Below are 19,569 nucleotides of genomic sequence, written 5' to 3' on the forward strand. Positions count from 1 at the left end.
TGAGCTACCGTGCTATATTTAAATTTAAATTTGCACTGCAAAACACATAAATATATAAATGTTGGCTGCTGATTTATCAAAAAGTTGAGGATGTAATCATATTGGGAAAATGAGAAAAAGGAAAGAGAAGGGATAAGTGAGAAGGTTAAACCTTCAACCATCAAAACAATAATGTGAAGACAAAAGAGATCTAAAATCTAGAAATAAAAAGTAACAGTATAAGCACCTTAGTTAGAAATATGGAGATAAATGCCAGAAGAAACAGCTAAGAATTGGAAGTGATTTTCTCCGGGGGACAAAACTGAGGCCTCAGGGAAATGGTAAGGAACATCTGTTTTCATTGTCTTTTAGCTCTGGCTTATATTTGAACTATGTATATGAATTTTTTTATTAAAGATAAAAAGTGATTAATGATAAATGGGAAGTGCCAGACTGGAGGCAGGAAATGTTGAGTGTTCTCTCAATAGCTCACCTGGGCATGGAAGGAGACTGGGCAGTAGCTATAGAGGACTGCATAGATGAAGGAGGAATTTTGCTAAAATGAGAGAGGTCAGAGGATAGCAAGTGAAAACGAGAAGTGGAAAGACCAGAGAACAAAGAAATAACCAACGATGAGACCCTAAAGGAGAGAGAAAGGAAACATTATCTAGGTTGGGGAAATTTTGGAATCATATCTTCCTATTTCTTGGGAAATCCTCTCTATGCCCATCTCTTCATTACTCATTCTCTCTCTCTGCCTCCAGCCTCCAGTATAAATGTGCTCTTCATATCTATAACCCTGTGTTTTTCCCAACGAGGAAAGTCTCACCCTTTCCCCAGTATTCTGAATCTGGGGAATGAGAAATTTAAATATTTTTACATTTCATATTCTTAAACTTGTTTTCATGTCTCCGAAATTATACTCTTCCCACACTACACATGAAAGCTGTTTTTCACTTCTTTCTTGAAGACATTTGAGTAAGAGCTCTGGGTACACCCTTAATGAATACCCTAAAATCTCTAGAGAGAGCACGATTGCCGCCCATCAACCAGTCCTCACTGGAAATACAATTGAAACACCAGTAGAAACTGAATAACTTAAGCAGATGACCTAGATATATAGCTCACTTGCAAAAAAAATAATAAACACTCTTGGGGCTATGTCCCATATCGAAACATTTCTGGAATCGTGCATGTAAGGTGGACACCACCATAGTGTGCTGAAATAGTCAGCACATTACAATTATTCTCAGGCAGTGAAGACCAGGGTCTCCTCTGTAGCTGTGTAGGTGGTGTCCTGCACATCCCTGGAGGGTACCAATGCACTGAAGTCTGTGGAAATGACCCACTCTTCCCACCCCCAAGTCACCCACCATCCCAAGATTTCAGGGTGGGGCCTGAGCAACAGCTGTACACATCAGCCACAGTGAGACCCCTTTTACTTTACTATGTGGTACGTTTCAGGACAGAGAAAATATTGCAAACTTTTAATCCCATTCACCCCTACAAAAGCACATTAAATTGCATCTTAAAAGTACTGTCTTCACAAATGGAAGTTGGATTTGTAATACATTTAGTCCTCCACCTCCTATCCCCAGTGGATTTTATTTCTAATGTGTGGCTTAAAGCAAAGCTATCCAATAAATATAGAGTGGGCTCTAAAATTACAAAGAAAAACTGTCATGGTGGTTGTTCTTTATCATTTCTGAAAAGCAAATCTGTGTTGTTCTGCCAAGTTTTTTTAGCAGTTGTACTTTGTGGGTGGCTCTATTCCAATATCTAGATGTATAAACATCCTGTACACGCACTGTTAAGCCTTCAGAGCACTCTCCTGTAGATGGTATGGACTTCCTGGAAGAAACACCATAAGCATGATGTGAGAAGGTAAAAGCAAAAACAGCAGCAAGTGGCAATAAGATTATGATAAAAGTCACTGAAGAATGGCAGGTGGAGTCAAAAGGAATGTGGTGTTTTGTTCTTCTGACACCCTTATTTGCTCAAATACAGTATGTTATGGTACAGTAACACTAAATACTTCACAAATGTCAGGTACACATTAGTAAAAACAGTGAATGTCTTCATTTTTGAAAGGGTTGAATGTTCACTTTATGAAAGAGGAAAAATCTTTAAAAAAAATGTAGTCAGTATTCCAAATGGCAATCTCTCTTGTTCAAATTTATCCAAAATCATAAAGCGTTCTTTCTCAGTCTCTCTCTCTCTCTCCTTTGACCTTGAAATCCCATTACTATGGCAGGTCTTTAACATGGCTGCTCAATTTTCTTTTTTTTCCTATTTTATTTTTTGAGACAGAGTCTCGCTCTGTCGCCCAGGCTGGAGTGCAGTGGCATCATCTTGGCTCCCAGCAACCTCTGCCTCCCAGGATCAAGTAATTCTCCTGCCTCAGCCTCCTGAGTAGCTGGGATTACAGGCGCCCACCACCACACTTGGCTAATTTTTGTATTTTTAGTAGAGATGGGGTTTTGCCATGTTGGCCAGGCTGGTCTCGAACTCCTGGCCTCAAGTGATCCACCCACCTCAGCCTCCCAAAGTGCTGGGATTACAGGTGTGAACCACCATGCCTGGCTACTCAACATTTTGTAATACAATGTTGAGAACTGATGAGCAGTAGGCAACAGCGATCTGATTAAAGTGAATGTGAATACTATGAGGCATCTACATCTACCACCACTATACACAATTCAAGCCCAAGTTCTGCAAGCGATAGAAAATCTGGTGTGGAAAGGAACTCAGAGAAGAGCTTCATTATCATGACACATGTTGAATCATGAGATAAAAATCTAATCATACATCTTTTTTTATAAAGAATTACGCTTTTTCCCAAATATCAAGAACAGGTGCTATCCATATAATTTTGGAACACTCACATACAAAAATGGAAAACTAAAAATCTGTGACATTTTGCTATTGTATTTTTGTAAAGTTCACTCAGTTGGCTCAAAACTGTCAGCAAAGGTGCAGCCTGCATGAGATCTTGTGTGCTAAGCTGTAGGTTACTAGCCTTGAACTCATTTGTGGTTATGTGGCTATGAAGCACAAAGCCCACCTTAACATGGTTAATCTACAAATACACCTGGCATTTTGCATTCACACTCTGCTTCATGCTTATTAAAACATGCCTAAAAATGAAAGAAACTGATTCAAACAAGAGTAAAACTGAGAGAAATAATCCACTTCTCCACACCACACACACGCACATACACACCCAAATCATGAACTGGTTTTACACTTGCAAATCTATACTTAATTGAGAAAAATATTTGAATTCAATTAAGATATGTATGATGTCATTTTTCCCTTGGCATTAATGTATCAGAATTTACTTTCTGCTAGTTTCTATCCATCACAATCACTTTTGAGCTATAAAAGGCCATTTGGCAGCTCTTTTCAAACTATTCCACAATTTAAATCAATTGCACACTTGAATAGAGCACAAGTCTGACATTAATGATTTTAAAATTATTGCCTAAGAAATTGTGGGAATCTTATGGAGGGGCTAAAACTTCTACAGTACACACAGACACACACAAATAAGTAAAACTCTGTTCTTAGGATTCCATATTTCATTTCCATTTTATTACATATTCATATTATTTCCTGAAATCATCTTAGAACCTTTTGTTTTTGCAAAATTTTAGAGGTCCAGGCCCTGTGATAGCTATGTGATGTTTTTTTCCAGCACATAAAGCAAATTCATGATGTGAAAGAGGCAAATGACAATTGTTAAAGTATGTCTTATTTCATAATAGAATTTTTTTTAATAAAAAATTATTGTGGGACAAGGTACATTAAATTTGGCTTGCAATTAGGAAATATGGGAGCCAGCCTTGAAGAGCATGTGGCTGAGTCCCCACATCTAACTGATGAGGAAACAGGCTCAGAGGGGTCTACTGATGGGTCCACTTGCTAGAAGCAAAACTGGAACTAGAAACCGCAGGAACTAGCCCTGGCTTCTAGGCAGCAAGCAATAGTTTTGCTAATTTTGTTCCCCAGCATCAAAGCAAATGCACAAAATAGGAAAGACACATGGTTATTAGTTGGTTATTTTATAAACACAATATTTAAAACTTAAATTAGTACATGTAAAGAACTGGCACAAACAGATGAAGGTTCACTTTCACGGCAGCAGTAGCATCTGCACAACATACCCCCTTAGCCACTGCCCTCAGCCCTTCCCCCCTCCGAGAGAGGTGGTGCTGCTGGCTGCAGATTTCTTCAGCTCTATTTTCATAGACTGAGTCTCAGCTCGAGGCTCGAATTTGGTCAGATTTCCTGCTCCTGGGGCTGCCACTACTGGCTTTCCTGCTTTCATACCTTTTGACATAGGAATGCGGGTGGGTGTAGGCCGCTGGGATGACCCGTCTTGTCCTGACTGTAAGAGAGAAAATACGTAGATACAAAGGAGATGTTGGTGAGTTTCCTCTGGATATGCCATCAATCTGAACATTAGTGGGACTCTTGCCACACAGGAACACCCACAGATGACCCTTCCCCAGATAAAATAATTGTGAGAAACTTGGAGTTGGTATCTAATCCACTCTGATTATCTCCCCTTCCCTTCTCTCAAAACAACTTTGCTTGAAACTTCCTTCTCTTCTGAAGCACTAACTCACCTCCTCTGCCCTTACTGAAGATGGCGTTAACTCCAGTTTCACAGAGGAAATATAGACCACCAGGCAAAAACTCAGGCAACTTTACTCCTACTGCTCCCTAAATTACCTCTACACTCCCTCCTTTCTTCCATTTCAGATGAAGCTACTCTCTTTTCACCTCCTAAAGACCTCAAAATCTTCACATGTTATTGTCGCTGCTGACCACATCCTCCTTTTTAAAGTGCTGTGATTTCTTAGGACAGTCTCATCAATTCACCTCTCATATCTGATGACTCCTTTTCAATCTCTTGCTGGCTCCTTGTTCTCTACTTTGCCTGCCTTCTAAATGTGTCACCATGTTCCATTCTCAGCCTCCTTTTAATGTTTAACATTCACCCTGAGAATTGCCTTAGTTATTACCTCATGTGTTCAAACCCTGGGACCCCTAGGCTTCGATGCCCTCTAGAAATGCAGATCCTTATTCCCAGCTACTCACTGGACATTTCTGATGTTCTCCAGACATCTCAAATATAACATGCCCCAAACATTATTTATCCTCTCTCCTAAACAGCTAGTCCCCCTAAAGTTTCTCATCTTATTCTCCCAGACAGCCAAATCATAAACCCAAGAGCCACACTCTCTACTCAATTTGTCATGAAATAGTTTTGATCATCTTCACTATATCTCTGTCCTCATTTTCACTATCTTAGTTCAAGCCTGCTCCATCATTAAGATAGAGAATTGCAACAGCATCCCTGTCCCTCCAAGTTATCCTTTAAACTGTTTTCCACACACATCTTTCTAAAACACAAACAATACGTTTTTCTCATGATCATTACCCTTTCAGTGGTTCCCTAATATCAATTTCATAATAAGACATGTATATGCCTCCCTTCAATATCCAACCCCAGTTTGCTTCCCTATTTTCTGCCCTTCCATTTTTTGCCCCATGCACAACTGGTAGCAGCACAATGGGATGCTCACAATTCCCCAAGCATGCCAGGCTCCTTCCCACTGTCGTGCCTTTGCACATGCTGTTCTGTCTACATACTCCTTCCCTTTTCCTTCTTGAAAATCCCTCTTTAACTGTGAAACCTCCACTTCTGTGAAGCCTTCTCCGTTGACTCCTGTGTACATATCTCTATCATAGAACCACTAAGTAGGTTCCAAACCTGTCTATTCCACTAAGTCAAGAACTTCTACAGTCTTCCTGGCATCCCAGCACCTAGCCTATGCCTAAAGTATAGTTGACACTCAACAAATGTTGACTGAATAAATGTACAAATGAACTACTCTCACTGTTCAAATTCTAAGAAGAGTATTCCAAACCTTTTGTTGTCCTTGATTTTATGAGATCTGATATACTTAAAATAGGTGGACCATTGAGAACTTAGAAATCTTAGACAGTTGCTTTGAAATGCCACTCATGTGTGAGGTTTAATCAGTAGTCAAAAATGTCGATACAGAGGGTAGGGCTACCTTGATCTGACCCTTAAAAATGGTAAGAAAATGTTATGGCAGAAAATGTGCTCTAAGTTACAATGATTTATACCTCAAATATCTTTTTATAAAATGCAGCAGAAAGAAGCAAGACCCTACACAACCAAGCTGTGCTCCACGTTACCTAAAAAGCAGTATTGGATCACCTGAGGACAGTGAATAATTCTGAATCCTATTTGGCTGATGAGGAGCCAACCAGTAAAAGCTTTACTGGCAAAGCAATTAGTAATTCACACTTTGGAGCCTGCCTTGAGTCTATGTTTGTGCATAGAAAATTAAAGTAAATCATACTTTAATTGAAGTATTAAAGGAAAATAAGCCACAGTTTCTGTTTAAATTATGAGCTTCCTGTCTTTCTTAGGAGATTTCAATTTATGCTGTAGAACTTGTTCAGAGTCTAGAAATCATGATTTCTAGTTTATTAGCTTAAGTTAACATCTAAACAGTACAAGCTCTTCTATAATTACATTTGCCAGGTTGCCACCAATAAATGAAGACAATCACTGGAAGTATTTTGAAAAATATAATTTATAATTTATTTATTTATTTACTTTTTTGAGACAGGGTCTCACTCTGTCACCCAGGCTGCAGTGCAGTGGCATGATCCTGGCTCACTGCAACCTCCATCTCCTGGGTTCAAGTGATTCTTGTGCCTCAGCCTCCAGAGTAGCTGGGATTACAGATGTGTGCCACCACGCCCAGCTACTTTTTTATTTTTTTTTTCCTTTGTATTTTTAATAGAGAAGATGTTTTGCCCTGTTGGCCAGGCTGGTAGAATTTATTTTTAAGTTCCGGCTTTTGTGCTTTGCACATGCTTTTCAATAACCATTCATTTAGTCTTCCAGCTAGTTTTGTTTGTTTGTTTGTGATGGAGTCTTGCTCTGTCACCCAGGCTGCAGTGCAATGGTGCAATCTCGGCTCACCACAACCTCCGCCTCCCAGGCTCAAGCCATTCTCCTGCCTCAGCCTCCCGAGTAGCTGGGATTACAGGTATCCGCCACCACGCTGGGCTAATTTTTGTATTTTTAGTACAGATGGGGTTTCACCATATTGGCCAGGCTGGTCTTGAACTCCGACCTCAGGTAATCCACCTGCCTCAGCCTCCCAAAGTGCTGGGATTACTGGCATGAGCCACTGCACCCAACCTCAGCTATTTATTAAATAAATATTTATGAAGCACCTGCTCTCTGCAAGATATGATTAAATAAAATACAGTTTTTATACATGTAAACGCACTTCTCTTTTACTTTTAAAAAACTTTTTGATATTAAAATCTTCTCATCTTATTTTGGAATAAAATATGCCTGTGACCATATATAACCACATATTGAATACTTTAATTTATAGAAACATAACCTAGGAACAATTTTAATTCTTCTTCCATATAGACCATTTTCCTCATCTCCATTTTAAAAACTATCTTAAACATTAAAATCAAATGTTAAACCTTCTGATTACTATATGCTACCATTTCAAAGAGGCTACCTTTGCAAGTGTTTTATGGCACTGTCCATAATTTACATGAATAGGCGAAGTTTTCCCTCAAAGTTGGCCTAATTTATTAAACTATTAGGTCACTTTTTACATTCAGTTCTGTGTGGATAGTCCTCTGTGAAGCATCTGGATTCAGGCAGCATGAGAAGCATGTGGCTGGGTTTTACTGCGGGTGCTGGGGTAGTCTCACTACTCACATCTCCCTCCCTCCACGGGCCTGCCCTTTGGAACCTCTTCTACTCACCACTGACTGGGTTCCTCGAGCAGATGACGTTGTGACTGGTGTTATGGTGATAGTGCTCGTCACCTTGCTCGCACCAGGCCGTGAGGAGAGGTGGTTCCTGGGAGAGCGAAGGACAGTGCCGGTGGAAACCTCCTTTTCGGCTGTCACGTTTACTGGTCGGACAGTAATAACTGGACTGACTCCTTCACCTGAAGTCCCAGGGGACCGTTTAAACTGAGACCCTAAGTGAATGTGAATTTTATTGTCCTCTGTGGTTATGATATTGGCATTGGAGTTGTATTTCCGTACTGGAGTTGGAACAGTCTGTTTTTCTGGGGTGACTTTGAGGATTGTCCGTCCCATGGGCATTTCCTGGGATTCGGGAGAAACTGCAATCTCAGCTGGTGCTGCTGATGTAGACACTGTCATTATCTGAATAGGGGATGTGGGCCTGTCTGCAAATGCACCTCTTCCACTTTCTGGAGTCTTCTCTCTGGAAAATGTAGTAATTGTGACTGGGGACATGGCTCGTTCTGGGCCAAGAGTTGTATCTCCACTTTTTTGTTTTTGAGGCATAACATTTGGTGATGGAATAATGGTTATTCTTGGTTTCTGATTCCCTAAGGTAGGAATGACAGTGGTACTAGAAAAAAATTCTTCAGATGTCGGGCTTGTTATCTCCAAAGTCGCAGTACTGTTCTCGTGGTCTGGTGTCACTCGAATATGCAGGGGCTGGCCCTGCTTTGGTGAAAGGACTACCTCTCCTGGGTGCCCTGGATTGGAATTTGTTCGGGGCCCTTTCTCCTGAGTGATTGAGGGGCCATTTTCCCTCTTTCTCATCCATGGAATCCAAGACTTTCTCATAGTGAGCTCATTTGCTGCTGGAGGATACCTGTCTAGAACAGAGGATCTTTCCATGGGTTTCTTCAATCCCACTTGCCGAAGATTACTCATAATATGATTTTCTTCCTGGAAGGATTTCCGTATGAATACAGCTGGTGTTTCTTCCTCTGTTGCTTCACTGCTGACTGCATCAGTCTGGACTCCAGTTGATGTCACAGGAACATCCACCATTCTTCTTCCATTCACACTGGGCCTAAGAGCTCTGCTGTAGCGCTTGGAAAGCTCCAACTCTTTAGTCAGATTGAGGACCTCCTGCCCCATGTTTTTGTTCTTATTTTCTTCTTCCATAAATCTTTGTTGAAGTACAGAATAATCTACCTGGAGCTGAGAAAGCTGATCTTCTTTGTTCATTAATTCGTGAATCTTCTCTTTAAGAGCTTGTACTTCAGCTTTTAAGTCTCGACTTTTAGCTTCTTCCAACCGAAATCTGTGTCTCAGTTCAGCTTCCTGGCTCACAACCTCACCCTTCTCGATTGCTTTATTCTTGGCAATTTGGTGCTTGATCTCCTCTAGTTGTTGAGAGAGGAAGTTCGCCTTATCCTGCTCAGTTCTAAATTTCTGTTCCAGCTGATCATACTCATCTTCTGTCTTCATCAAATCCCCTTCGACCACTTCCAATTGTTGGAGACGTTTCTTCAGTCTCTCAATTTCAAGTGTTAGTTCCTTAATCTTATTATCATCCGGGCAGGTGAGCTCAGACGCTTTTCGTGACCTTCCTCTTGTTATTTCTCTTTCCACTTCCTCTATACCATCAAGTCTCTTCTTTAGTAAGTCAACACTGCAGCTTAATTCAGAGGATTTTTCTTCTTCACTTTTCAATTTGCCTATCAACTCATCTCTTTCTCTTGTCAAGTTGTATACTTTCTCCTCCATTTCAGATTTTAGTTTTAAAAGCTTCTTACTTTCTTCAATTAGTTTTTCAGTTACATCCATAACTTTTCCTTGTTCCACCTTAAAATTTTTATTGAGTCCATCCACTTTTCTCTCTTCTTGCTTTATTTTTTCCATCATATTTTTCCTTTCATCAACCAGCATCACGGTAAATGACTTCAACTTCGTAAGATCATCTTTTAGGCTTAATTCAGCCTTTTCCAATCTACTTTCAGAACATTCCAATTCTTTAACTCGACTCTTGACCACCTCCAATTCATTTAGCAGGTCTTTGGTTAAGTTCTTTTCTTTCTCCAGATTTAAATGTAGCTGGGTGCACTCAGATTTACTCTTGCTGAATGCCTCTTCCAATTTCTCCAGTTCAGACATTCTCTTCTGTAGCTTCTCAACTTCAAGTTTGAGCTCCTTACTATGGTGTTCTTCCTCTTGCAACTTCTTCCTCAGTTCCCTACACTGGGATTCAGTTTTAGTGATCTCCTCATCTTTACCTTCCATTTCAAGCACACGCTTTCGAAGATTTTCCACTTCTGCCATGAGGCTAGAATTTCCACATTCTCCTTTGGCAATTTTATCTCTTAATTCCTGAAGTTCTTCCTCTGCCTTCTGCAGATTTTTGTTGGTCTCTTCTAGCTCCTCGATTCTTTGGGTTAAGCCAACCAGTTTGAGTCTAAGTTGCCTATTGTGAGACTCTTGATTAGCCAGTTTAGCATTCATCTCTTCATGCTCTTGAGAAAACCTTGAAGCCTTGTGTTCAAAGTCTACTTCTAACTTGAGCAATTTCTGTCTGTCTTCTTTGGATTTGGAAGTAATGGCTTTGAGCTTTTCTTCTTCTTCCCTCAGCTTCTGAGTAAGATCCTGTACTTTCTGGCTTTGCAGGCCAAGTTGTTCAATGTGCATTTGTCTTTCATCCACCAGCATGAGTGCAAAGGACTTGAGTTTGACAAGTTCATCTCTTAGTTTATTGAGCCGTTTAGTATTTTCCTTTTCTTTGCGGGCTTGATAAGCCTTTTCTTGTTCAAGGAGCTTTTTTAACCTAGAAAATAAAATATGCCTATATGTTAAAAGAGTAATCAGCAAACAGATTTAAGCATTGGTATTAAATAAAAAACAAAATCCTACTACAATAAATCCCTTATCAATTGTTATAATATCAAGGTTTAAAAAATAGCCATTAATGAAACTAATGTGAAGTCAAAATATTAGTTACCCTTAGGAGTAGTGGCTAGAAGGGGGCATGAGGAGGGCTTTGAGTGTAACTAGTTTCTTTTTTGTAATTTGCATGCTTGCTATACAGGATTGTTTAGCTTATCTTATGAAATTTCAGTAAGCTGAACACTTCTGAGTATCTTTCTGCATGTGTACTATACTTTAATATAGTGGCCATTAAGTAAAATAATGACTATGTCTTCTGTATCCTTGGTGTTAGTATTTACTTTATTCTCAGAGTAACTCTATGAGATATGTATTGCTACTATCATCACCATGAAAAAACATGAGATACAGGGGAATTATGTAACCTGTCACAGATCCCAGAGTCAGTAAGTGGTAGGCCTGGATTTCAAACTTGGCCAGGAAGCCTCCAAAATTCTTGCTCTCCATCTCTACATCATATGATTTCAGGAGATAAATTTACTTTAAATGATAGTAAAGGTTCAGAAAAGAAGCAGCTTTGGGTTTTCTTATTTTAAACCCTTGACATAAACTATGTAACTGTCTCCTGGAAGGGACAAAGTAGGACTGGCTTTCTGATACAAAAGCTGATTTACAAAAATTGATTTTTAGTTCACACCAGAACTGGCACAGGAGTTCTTTATTTAAACATTTTTTTAAATTCAAGAACTAGGTAGGAAGGAAATCTGTATTACTATCAATACGAAAATGTAGCAGCCACAGGAATTATTATGTTTCACATGTGTGAAATACATTTTCTCTACGGTGTTTATGCGTATCTGTAAAAAGTAGGAATATAAACATGCTGAAGTAACTATTTACCATTCTTGGGTTGGTCAGTTAACTTGTACTAATTATAATAGTTTTTTTATTTACCCATAAAAACAATTAAATTTATAATCATATTTGCCATGTTATTGTAAGAATGCATTTTAGTAATTAATAGGTTTATAAAGGAAGTAAGTTATAAACAACCAATGACATGTACTTATTTAAGTATAATAGATTTTATTTTTTCCAGTGTATTTTGCTCCTTTACTATTCTGACTGATTAATTTCATACTTATGACTAGATTAGCTATTAGCAAAGTAAATAGAATTTAATAATCTCACATTGCATTGTGCAAGAAATATTTGTGTGGTTTTTTAACTTGTCACTGACTGAAAGTTAGTGTATAAGAAATATTTAAACATACATTAGTAAAGCACAACAGAAGCTATGAATAATTAAATACGGTGTGAGATAAGTATTACAGAAATGGCTCTGATCATGTCATTAAGATTTTTTCACCGAATTAACTTTTATAAAGCATGATTGTGTCTTAGCATCTCTAAGCTAATGCATAGCCTCCAAAAATCATTATGACTTTATCCCTAAAATAGGAGGAAAATATGATCTTCAAGTCCTACTGATTTGCACAAGTGATACTGTAACAGCATCACTAAATGTGGTCCTTACATGTAGTAAAGAGCATTTTTATTGACCATGTTCTCTCTTTTACTAAAAATTGAAACAACTGAAATAATGTCATAGAACCATAGATTAGGGAAAACTTTTCAGGATATTTTCAACATAAAATGCCATTTTTAAATTCCTTGCCCTTAACTGGACTGTTAGAGATTAATTTATTGAAAACATCACTGCTTCCAATTCTAAGCTTAACATGTGAAAACTTCTAAAAATATATTTCTAGGAATACTATGCCTCTATACTGTTAGAGGCAGTGGGTTGGAGTGACTACAACATAGGTTTTGGAGTTAGACATAACCAAATCTGAATTCTGACTCTCACTTTCTAACTGTGTAATCTCTGACCAATCACTGAAACTCTCTGATTCTCAATTTTTTCACCAATGGAGGAAAGAGGGAGGGATATTAACCCATTTATGCTGGAGGTTGCAAATTTTTTTGTGTGAAAAATCAGACCTCGGTGATGACCTTGAGCAGCAGGATATAAAAACTCCCACAAGCTTAGCGTTCCAATAATGGAACACTAATACCAACTATATAGAATTGTTCTGAAGATTAATTGAAATAGTAGAAGTAAAGTGACAGATACATAGACTCAATACATGAATGTAATAAAGCATAAAAAGATAAGAATTATAGTATATGCTATTGGCTTCATCTGGAAAGACTGTCAGTGCTTTCTGTGTTTAATCAATAAATATTTTTGTCATTATCCTGTCTTTGATAGTAAAACTTGGGGCACTAATGTTTCAGCCAGAGAAAAGCAGAAGGCATTCCGATCAGTAGGAAATTCCATGAGCTAGACTGTGATCTCGGCAGGAATTTGGCTTCCAGGAAACCACATTTTTCACGTTCTCCTAGCTGTGATTATTTCTGTTTTTCTAATCCCATTAGCTTAGTCTCCCTCCTGTTCTCTTTCACCACATCTTAAACCATGCCCATCTTATAGTTAAAGTGGCTCTAACAGCAATACCAGGCTCATTTTGGTATTATATTTTGTGTGCTCCCAAAACCCAGTTTCCCAGTTGGTACAGCTGAGGGTCAGATCCAGGATCAAGGTAAAGTTGCTCAGCTCATTTTGGAAGGCCTGCCAATAGCCTTCTGTGCAAATAGACCTGCAATCAAACTTCTTACAGGCAAGACGTTGGGGATGGGAATGATGGGACTCAATACCTGACCTCCTTGATAAGTTCATCTCCAGTCAGTCTCTCCTGTTATCTAACATTCCTTGCAAATGCTGTGTCCTCTGCTTAGTATTTCCTCCCTGCTCCTTTTTTTCATTCTGTCACACTCACCTGAATGTTCCTGGCTAGTTTTTCATCCTCTAACTTTCACTTCAATGTCACTTCTTCAAACCCAATTAAGCCAGAACTTCTTATAGACTCCTGTAATATCAATATCCTACAGTCTTTTTTTTTTCTTAGAGACAAGGTCTTGTTCTGTCACCCAAGTTGAAGTGCTGTGGCACGATTATAGTTCACTGCAGCCTCAACCTTTTGTGCTCGAACTATCCTTCGACCTCAGCCTCCCAAATGGCTGGTGGCTGGGATTACAGGCACATAGCACCATGTCTGGCTAAAATTTTTATTTTTTTGTAGAGACAGAGTTGCCCCTATGTCACCTAGGCTGGTCTTGAACTGCTGGGGTCAAGTGATCCTCCTGCCTCAGTCTCCCAAAATGCTGGAATTACAGGTGGGAGCCATCATGCCTGGCCCAGTTTTCTTTTATGACACTTAATCAACTTATATATTTTTTCTTGTATTTCCTTAGAAGCATTCAGAATGTCAACAAAACACCTGCGACTTTTTTCTTTGCAATTACAGAGCGGTATTCAGTTAACAGAACAATTATTTCATATAAGCTGCATCAGAGACAACTGAAGAAGAAAAAACTACCATCCCCATATATAATTAATTTGTGCTGTGCACCAACAAGAATCTGCTTTAAATCCATGCCAATTTACAACCTCCATACTGTCCCAGGCATGGTTAGTGGCTATTGAAAATACTACCAGGACAGGACTATCTAAAAACACACTCTGTAGTGTGTTAACTATACAAAAAGAAAAGACACTGTACAGTTTAAAAACAAATCTTACATGCTTTACATTTCAATTTTTTTGCTTTAAAAGGAGTGAGTTGTGTACGGGGGATTAAATGCTTTATGGATAAGAAAAAAAAAACCGTGCTAGAACCAACTTATTCATCATCATCTTCTTCTTCCTCATCTTCATCTTCTTCACCTTCCTCCTCTTCATCCTCTTCATCTTCCTCCTCTTCCTTCTTTTTCTTGCTGTCTTCAGCCTTGACAACTCCTTTTTTGCTGCATCAGGCTTTCCTTTAGCTCGATATGCAGCAATATCCTTTTCGTATTTTTCCTTCAGCTTCGCAGCCTTCTTTTCTTTTTTTTTTTTTTTGTCAGAAAATATATTTATTATTGATAGTGAGTGAAGTAAAGATGTGAGTATTCAGTATAGAGGTTATATCAGCCAAGGTTGCCTTCATATTGATAAAAATACAGTCTCTCACTTGTAATCATAAACATTATTCCAGTAGAAGAGGTACATTTTCTCTCCGTTTTGTCTTCTTGTCTGTGTAATCACCATAATAAGTTAAAATGAAACAGCTCTTACATAATCAAAGGAGAAAAGAAAGAAAGAGAAAGCCAGCATGTCATAGCCTAGACAATTCCACCCAGCACTGCTGCTCCAGATCTGTGTTTTCTGGCTCTCTCCTCACCCTACTCCAATTAATTTAGCCCCCCACCCCATCCTACTTTGTTAGGGTGGAGATTCACCAAATGATGGGGCTTGCTCTGCAGAAAAACATTTTATGTTCAGTGGAAGTTGAATAGAAAGTACCAAACGGTGGAGAGGGCTGCCCTTCTCTTTTAATCATCATAAGAGGGTTTACTAATACTGAAGTGTGTCCTTTAATGACTGATCCCTGATCAAGGCTTTGGCCCTTCAAATTGCTGCTGTTCAAAATGTGAAATGACTCTGCTGAATCCATTCTTGGTGTCTCTCTTTAGTGGTCTTCTCATTAGTGGTCTTCTCTTCAAATGGGTTATTTTCTTACTAGGAAAAAAAAAATGTTCCATCTCTGGAATTAACGTTGATGGTGTTTTGCTCGTTCTGAAAGTTTTTATCCTCCCTTCTCAAGCATGCTCTGTTTGGCATGATTGACACAGTGCATATACTGGGTGGCCAGAGAGGAGCATTTGAGGGTCTGGTGGATGTTCTCACAGTAACGCTGAAGAATTTTGGCCTGCAGATCAGCACAGACTGGATGAGACTCATACCGCTTGAACTTTGCTTCTACCTCTTCAGCAGCTTTCTGATATTGTTCAGTGGTGACTTTGTAGAACTCTGAGCTCCTCTCCTCCAGTCTAGCCAGCTGTTCTTTGTAGAATGCATCCTGCTTCTTTAGCACTCCGTCTTTCTCTTCCAGCTGCCTAGCCAGGTGCTTTGCCTTAGCGCCTTCCTCCTCGTTTGATATCCTCTCCTGAAGGATGGCTCTGGTTAACTGCTCATTGGCAGCAGCCCTCTCTCGGTCCAGCTCTTTGGCTTGCTTTAGTCGTTTCTGATCTTCAGATTCTTTCTCAGCTTGCTCCAATGCCCGCTCCTCAGCTACTCTTCTTTTCAATTCTTCATCAGAAACTGAGGCACCATAAGCACCAGAATACCGCTGAGGCTTCGAACCAGATGGAGAGGATTCCTTCATTCCATCAATCACATTTTCCGAAAGCCGGATGCCCTTCACCACGCTGATGTTCTCATTCTCGTCCCACTCGAAGGTGACCCAGTGGGTGCTGGTGGTCCCACCCATGGCTCCGGTTCCTGCCCCAGCAGAGACCTAGCGCGGAACCAGGAGCATTTCGGGGCCCCCGCGCCCACACGCGCGTGGAAGGGCCTGGATTCTTTTCCCGCACAGCGGGAGCAAGGCCACGACCCCAGAACCGCAGCCTTCTTTTCATAAGGCTGCTTGTCATCTGCAGCAGTGTTATTCCACATCTCTCCCAGTTTCTTCCAACATCACCAATGGGCAGGCCAGGATGTTCTCCTTTGATTTTCTGGCGATACTCAAAGCAGAACAAGAAAAAGGCCGAAGGAGAGCTCTTGGGTGCATTGGAGTCCTTGAACTTCTTTTTTTGTCTCCCCTTTAGGAGGGATATAGGTTTTCATTTCTCTTTCATAACGGGCCTTGTCCGCCTTTGCCCCCATATCTTCAAATTTTCCTTTATCTTTAGCAGGCATGGTCTTCTACCTCTCTGGACACTTCTTAGAAAACTCTGAGACCGGCTCGATGGCTCATGCCTGTAATCCCAGCACTTTGGGAGGCCGAGGCGGGCGGATCACAAGGTCAGGAGATCGCGACCATCCTGGCTAACACGGTGAAAACCCGTCTCTACTAAAAATACAAAAAATTAGCCGGGCGTGGTGGCAGGCACCTGTAGTCCCAGCTACTCGGGAGGCTGAGGCAGGAGAATGGCGTGAACCCGGGAGGCGGAGCTTGCAGTGAGCCAAGATCACACCACTGCACTCCAGCCTGGGCCATAGAGCCAGACTCCATCTCCAAAAAAAAAAAAAAAAAAAATTGAGAAGTTGACTGAAGCATCTGGGTGTTTCATCTTATGCTCCTCCAGACAAGTTTGCACAAAAATTGCATATCATGACATTTTGCCTCTCAGCTTCTTAGGATCTCCTTTCCCCATGTTTAGTTATTTTTCCTCAGCAAGGCAGAGTCGCCCAGTGCTCATCTGGCTCTCACTTGCCCAGGCGCTGTCTCTATGGAGCTCAATTACTGCAATGACTATCCCAACTTACAATTTTTTTAATGTCTGCCTACCTCTGTTAATGCAAATTCCATGAGGGTAGCTGTCATGTTTGTCTTGTTTGGCCCCTAGTGTAATGCCTGACACATAGGATGTGCTCAAGAAATATTGACTGAATGTATAAACAAGAGAAAGAATGAAGATACAAACTTGAATTAGAAATGTAAATCTGTAGGCTTGGAGCGGTGGCTCAAGCCTGTAATCCCAGCACTTTGGGAGGCTGAGACGTGCAGATTGCTTGAGTCCAGGAGTTAAGAAACCAGCCTGGACAACATGGCAAAACCTCATCTCTACAAAAAAAAATTAGCTAGGTATGGGTGGCGTGTGCCTGTAATTCCAGCTACTCAGGAGGTTGAGATAGGAGGATCACTTGAGCCAGGGAGGCAGAGGTTGCAGTGAGCTGAGATCATGTCACTCCACTCCATCCGGGGTGAAAGAACAAGACCCTATCTCAAAAAAAAGAAAATAAAGAAAAGAAATATATATCTGGAAATTACCTATATAGAAATGCATTAACAAAAGTTCTTCACAATGCTGAGTGAGTATACATTTTTGTTAAACAGATATCACAGTTGTTATTAGGCCAGCAATTTTATATTAATAGTGGCTATTAGATGAGTGTCTCTGTCTAATGAGTAGTGGCCTCCCTTGAAGAATCTGTCCATTTTAGTTGTCAGCCTATTAGAAAAGAAATGTGTCTCTCAACTGATAAACCTCAGATGAGGGAGGGAGCTTTCTCTATATGGACTGAGCAAGACATCCCTTACGATCTGTCTACCTGTATGTAGCACTGGAGGCTGAACAACCTCTATTTAACCTATAAAACAGCTATGGGACTATTAGAACAGGCTGAATTAAGGCTTTTTTTCTCTCATAGGTTTTTGTGTCACTGGTTTGTCTTAGTTCTTCTTTTTCCTCCTCCTCGTTCTCCTCCTCTTCCTCTTCTACTTCCTCCTTCTTCTTCTCCTTCTTCTTCTTCTTCAAGGTGGCATCTTACTGTGTTGTTCAGGCTGGTCTCAAACTCCTGACCTCAAGCAATCCTCCCATCTTGGCCTCCGAAAGTGTTGGGATTACAAATGTGAGTCATTGTGCCCAGTCTGTTATAGTTCTTTTTTTTTTTTTTTTTTTTTTTAAGGAAAGGGATTTTCATACACAGTTGGATCAAAAATCTAATGTTGGAGCAGTACACCCTTGGGTCTATTGGGAAGAACAGTGGTAATTAAGGTGAGGGAACTCCTAGGAGGAAAGAAAATCAGAGGGAAACATGGGGCCATTTTGTCAGCCATCCCACCCTACATAGAAATTTTCACAGTGCTAAAAAGCTTGGTAATTGTTAGATTTTTATTTCCATAATGGAGGTGATATTTCCTTAGACACAGAAATGAATGTGATCTCCAAAGTAGAACATATCTAAAGAGAGAAAAAGGACAGGATGGAGAAAAAACTTTGGGAAATGTCCAAAAATGAGAGATAAAAAGAATAAGGAGGACCTATGGAAGGCCTGTGCAGAGAGGGAAGAGGAAAAGGAGATACAGAGAAAGAGGGAGCCATGGAGCAACACAGGAGGACCCAAGGAAGAGGGTTTTGGGAAGGCAGGAACAGGCTTGTGTTTCACTTTATCCACCTCCCCAGTCAATTCAGCATTCTACTTGCAGATGTTTTTTTCTCTTCCCTCCTATTTAGAAATCCTCATGTTACATTAAACAAGCATTCAGCATTCAGAAATATAGCATGTATTCACAAAACATAATGCCTATGGCATATTACATCTCTTTTTTCCCAACAATTTCCTAATAGTTATAATTTCATTTTGCACTTCAAACAACTAAGTTGCTCTACATTACTGGGCACCATTTCCATGTAATTACGCTATTTAAGAAGCAGAATAAGAGATTTAAGTGTTGCTTGTGCCAACTAGTCTTACCACCTCCTCTCCATTCTCTTCTCTGCTCACCTTCCCATTCTTCAACTATGCCTTGATTCTAAACATATTAGCATGAAAAGGAAACAAACCAGAAGACTAAGACTAAAGTAATAAATTAGTACCCTGATTCCCATCAGCGGTCACAGGTAGAGCCCTAAGTATCCTAAAATCAAACCTATTCTTGTCAAATTTTAAATTTTCTGCAAGCATTTAGTCCTCTTTAGAGAACAAAGAAAGATAGCTAAATGAATTAATAGAGATTTTAAATTTTTTATTGCCTTTCTTAATAACTATTCTTAAACATATTCTTAATTTCTTATTTCATACCGAATAAAATTAAACTTTTTTTTGAGACAGTCTCACTCTGTCACTCAGGCTGAAGTGCAGTGGTGCCATCTTGGCTCACTGTAACCTCAACCTCACAAGTTAAAGTGATTCTCTCACCTCAGCCTCCTGAGGAGTAGCTGGGACTACAGGCATGTGCTACCACGCCTGGCTAATTTTTGTATTTTCAGTAGAGACGAGTTTTACCATCTTGGGAGGAAAGAAAATCAGAGGGAAACATGGGGCCA

At 39.9% G+C, this 19,569-nt stretch overlaps 1 protein-coding gene and 1 pseudogene across 5 annotated transcripts in view; both read right to left on the reverse strand.

Moving 5' to 3' along the window:
• Positions 1-19,569, reverse strand: part of FILIP1 (filamin A interacting protein 1) — a 205,530-nt gene that overhangs the window by 15,867 nt on the left and 170,094 nt on the right. For 2 of the 4 annotated variants that reach the window (XM_011965831.1, XM_011965830.1), the window contains 2 exons: positions 7,828-10,633; positions 3,546-4,369 (listed from right to left, as the gene is read on the reverse strand). In XM_011965831.1, coding sequence (XP_011821221.1) covers positions 4,163-4,369; positions 7,828-10,633 — 3,013 coding nt within the window. In that variant the 3' untranslated portion in view covers positions 3,546-4,162. Of the gene's footprint in view, positions 1-3,545; positions 4,370-7,827; positions 10,634-19,569 lie in introns of those variants that run through there. The other 2 variants (XM_011965833.1, XM_011965832.1) reach the window with 2 other exon arrangements.
• LOC105528875 lies at positions 15,110-16,166 on the reverse strand (annotated as a pseudogene). The gene has a single exon (XR_001004423.1). The product of XR_001004423.1 is annotated as an MICOS complex subunit MIC19 pseudogene (transcript).

This window comes from Mandrillus leucophaeus, unplaced genomic scaffold (genome assembly GCF_000951045.1).
Source record: "Mandrillus leucophaeus isolate KB7577 unplaced genomic scaffold, Mleu.le_1.0 Scaffold738, whole genome shotgun sequence".
Taxonomy (NCBI): Eukaryota; Metazoa; Chordata; class Mammalia; order Primates; family Cercopithecidae; genus Mandrillus; species Mandrillus leucophaeus.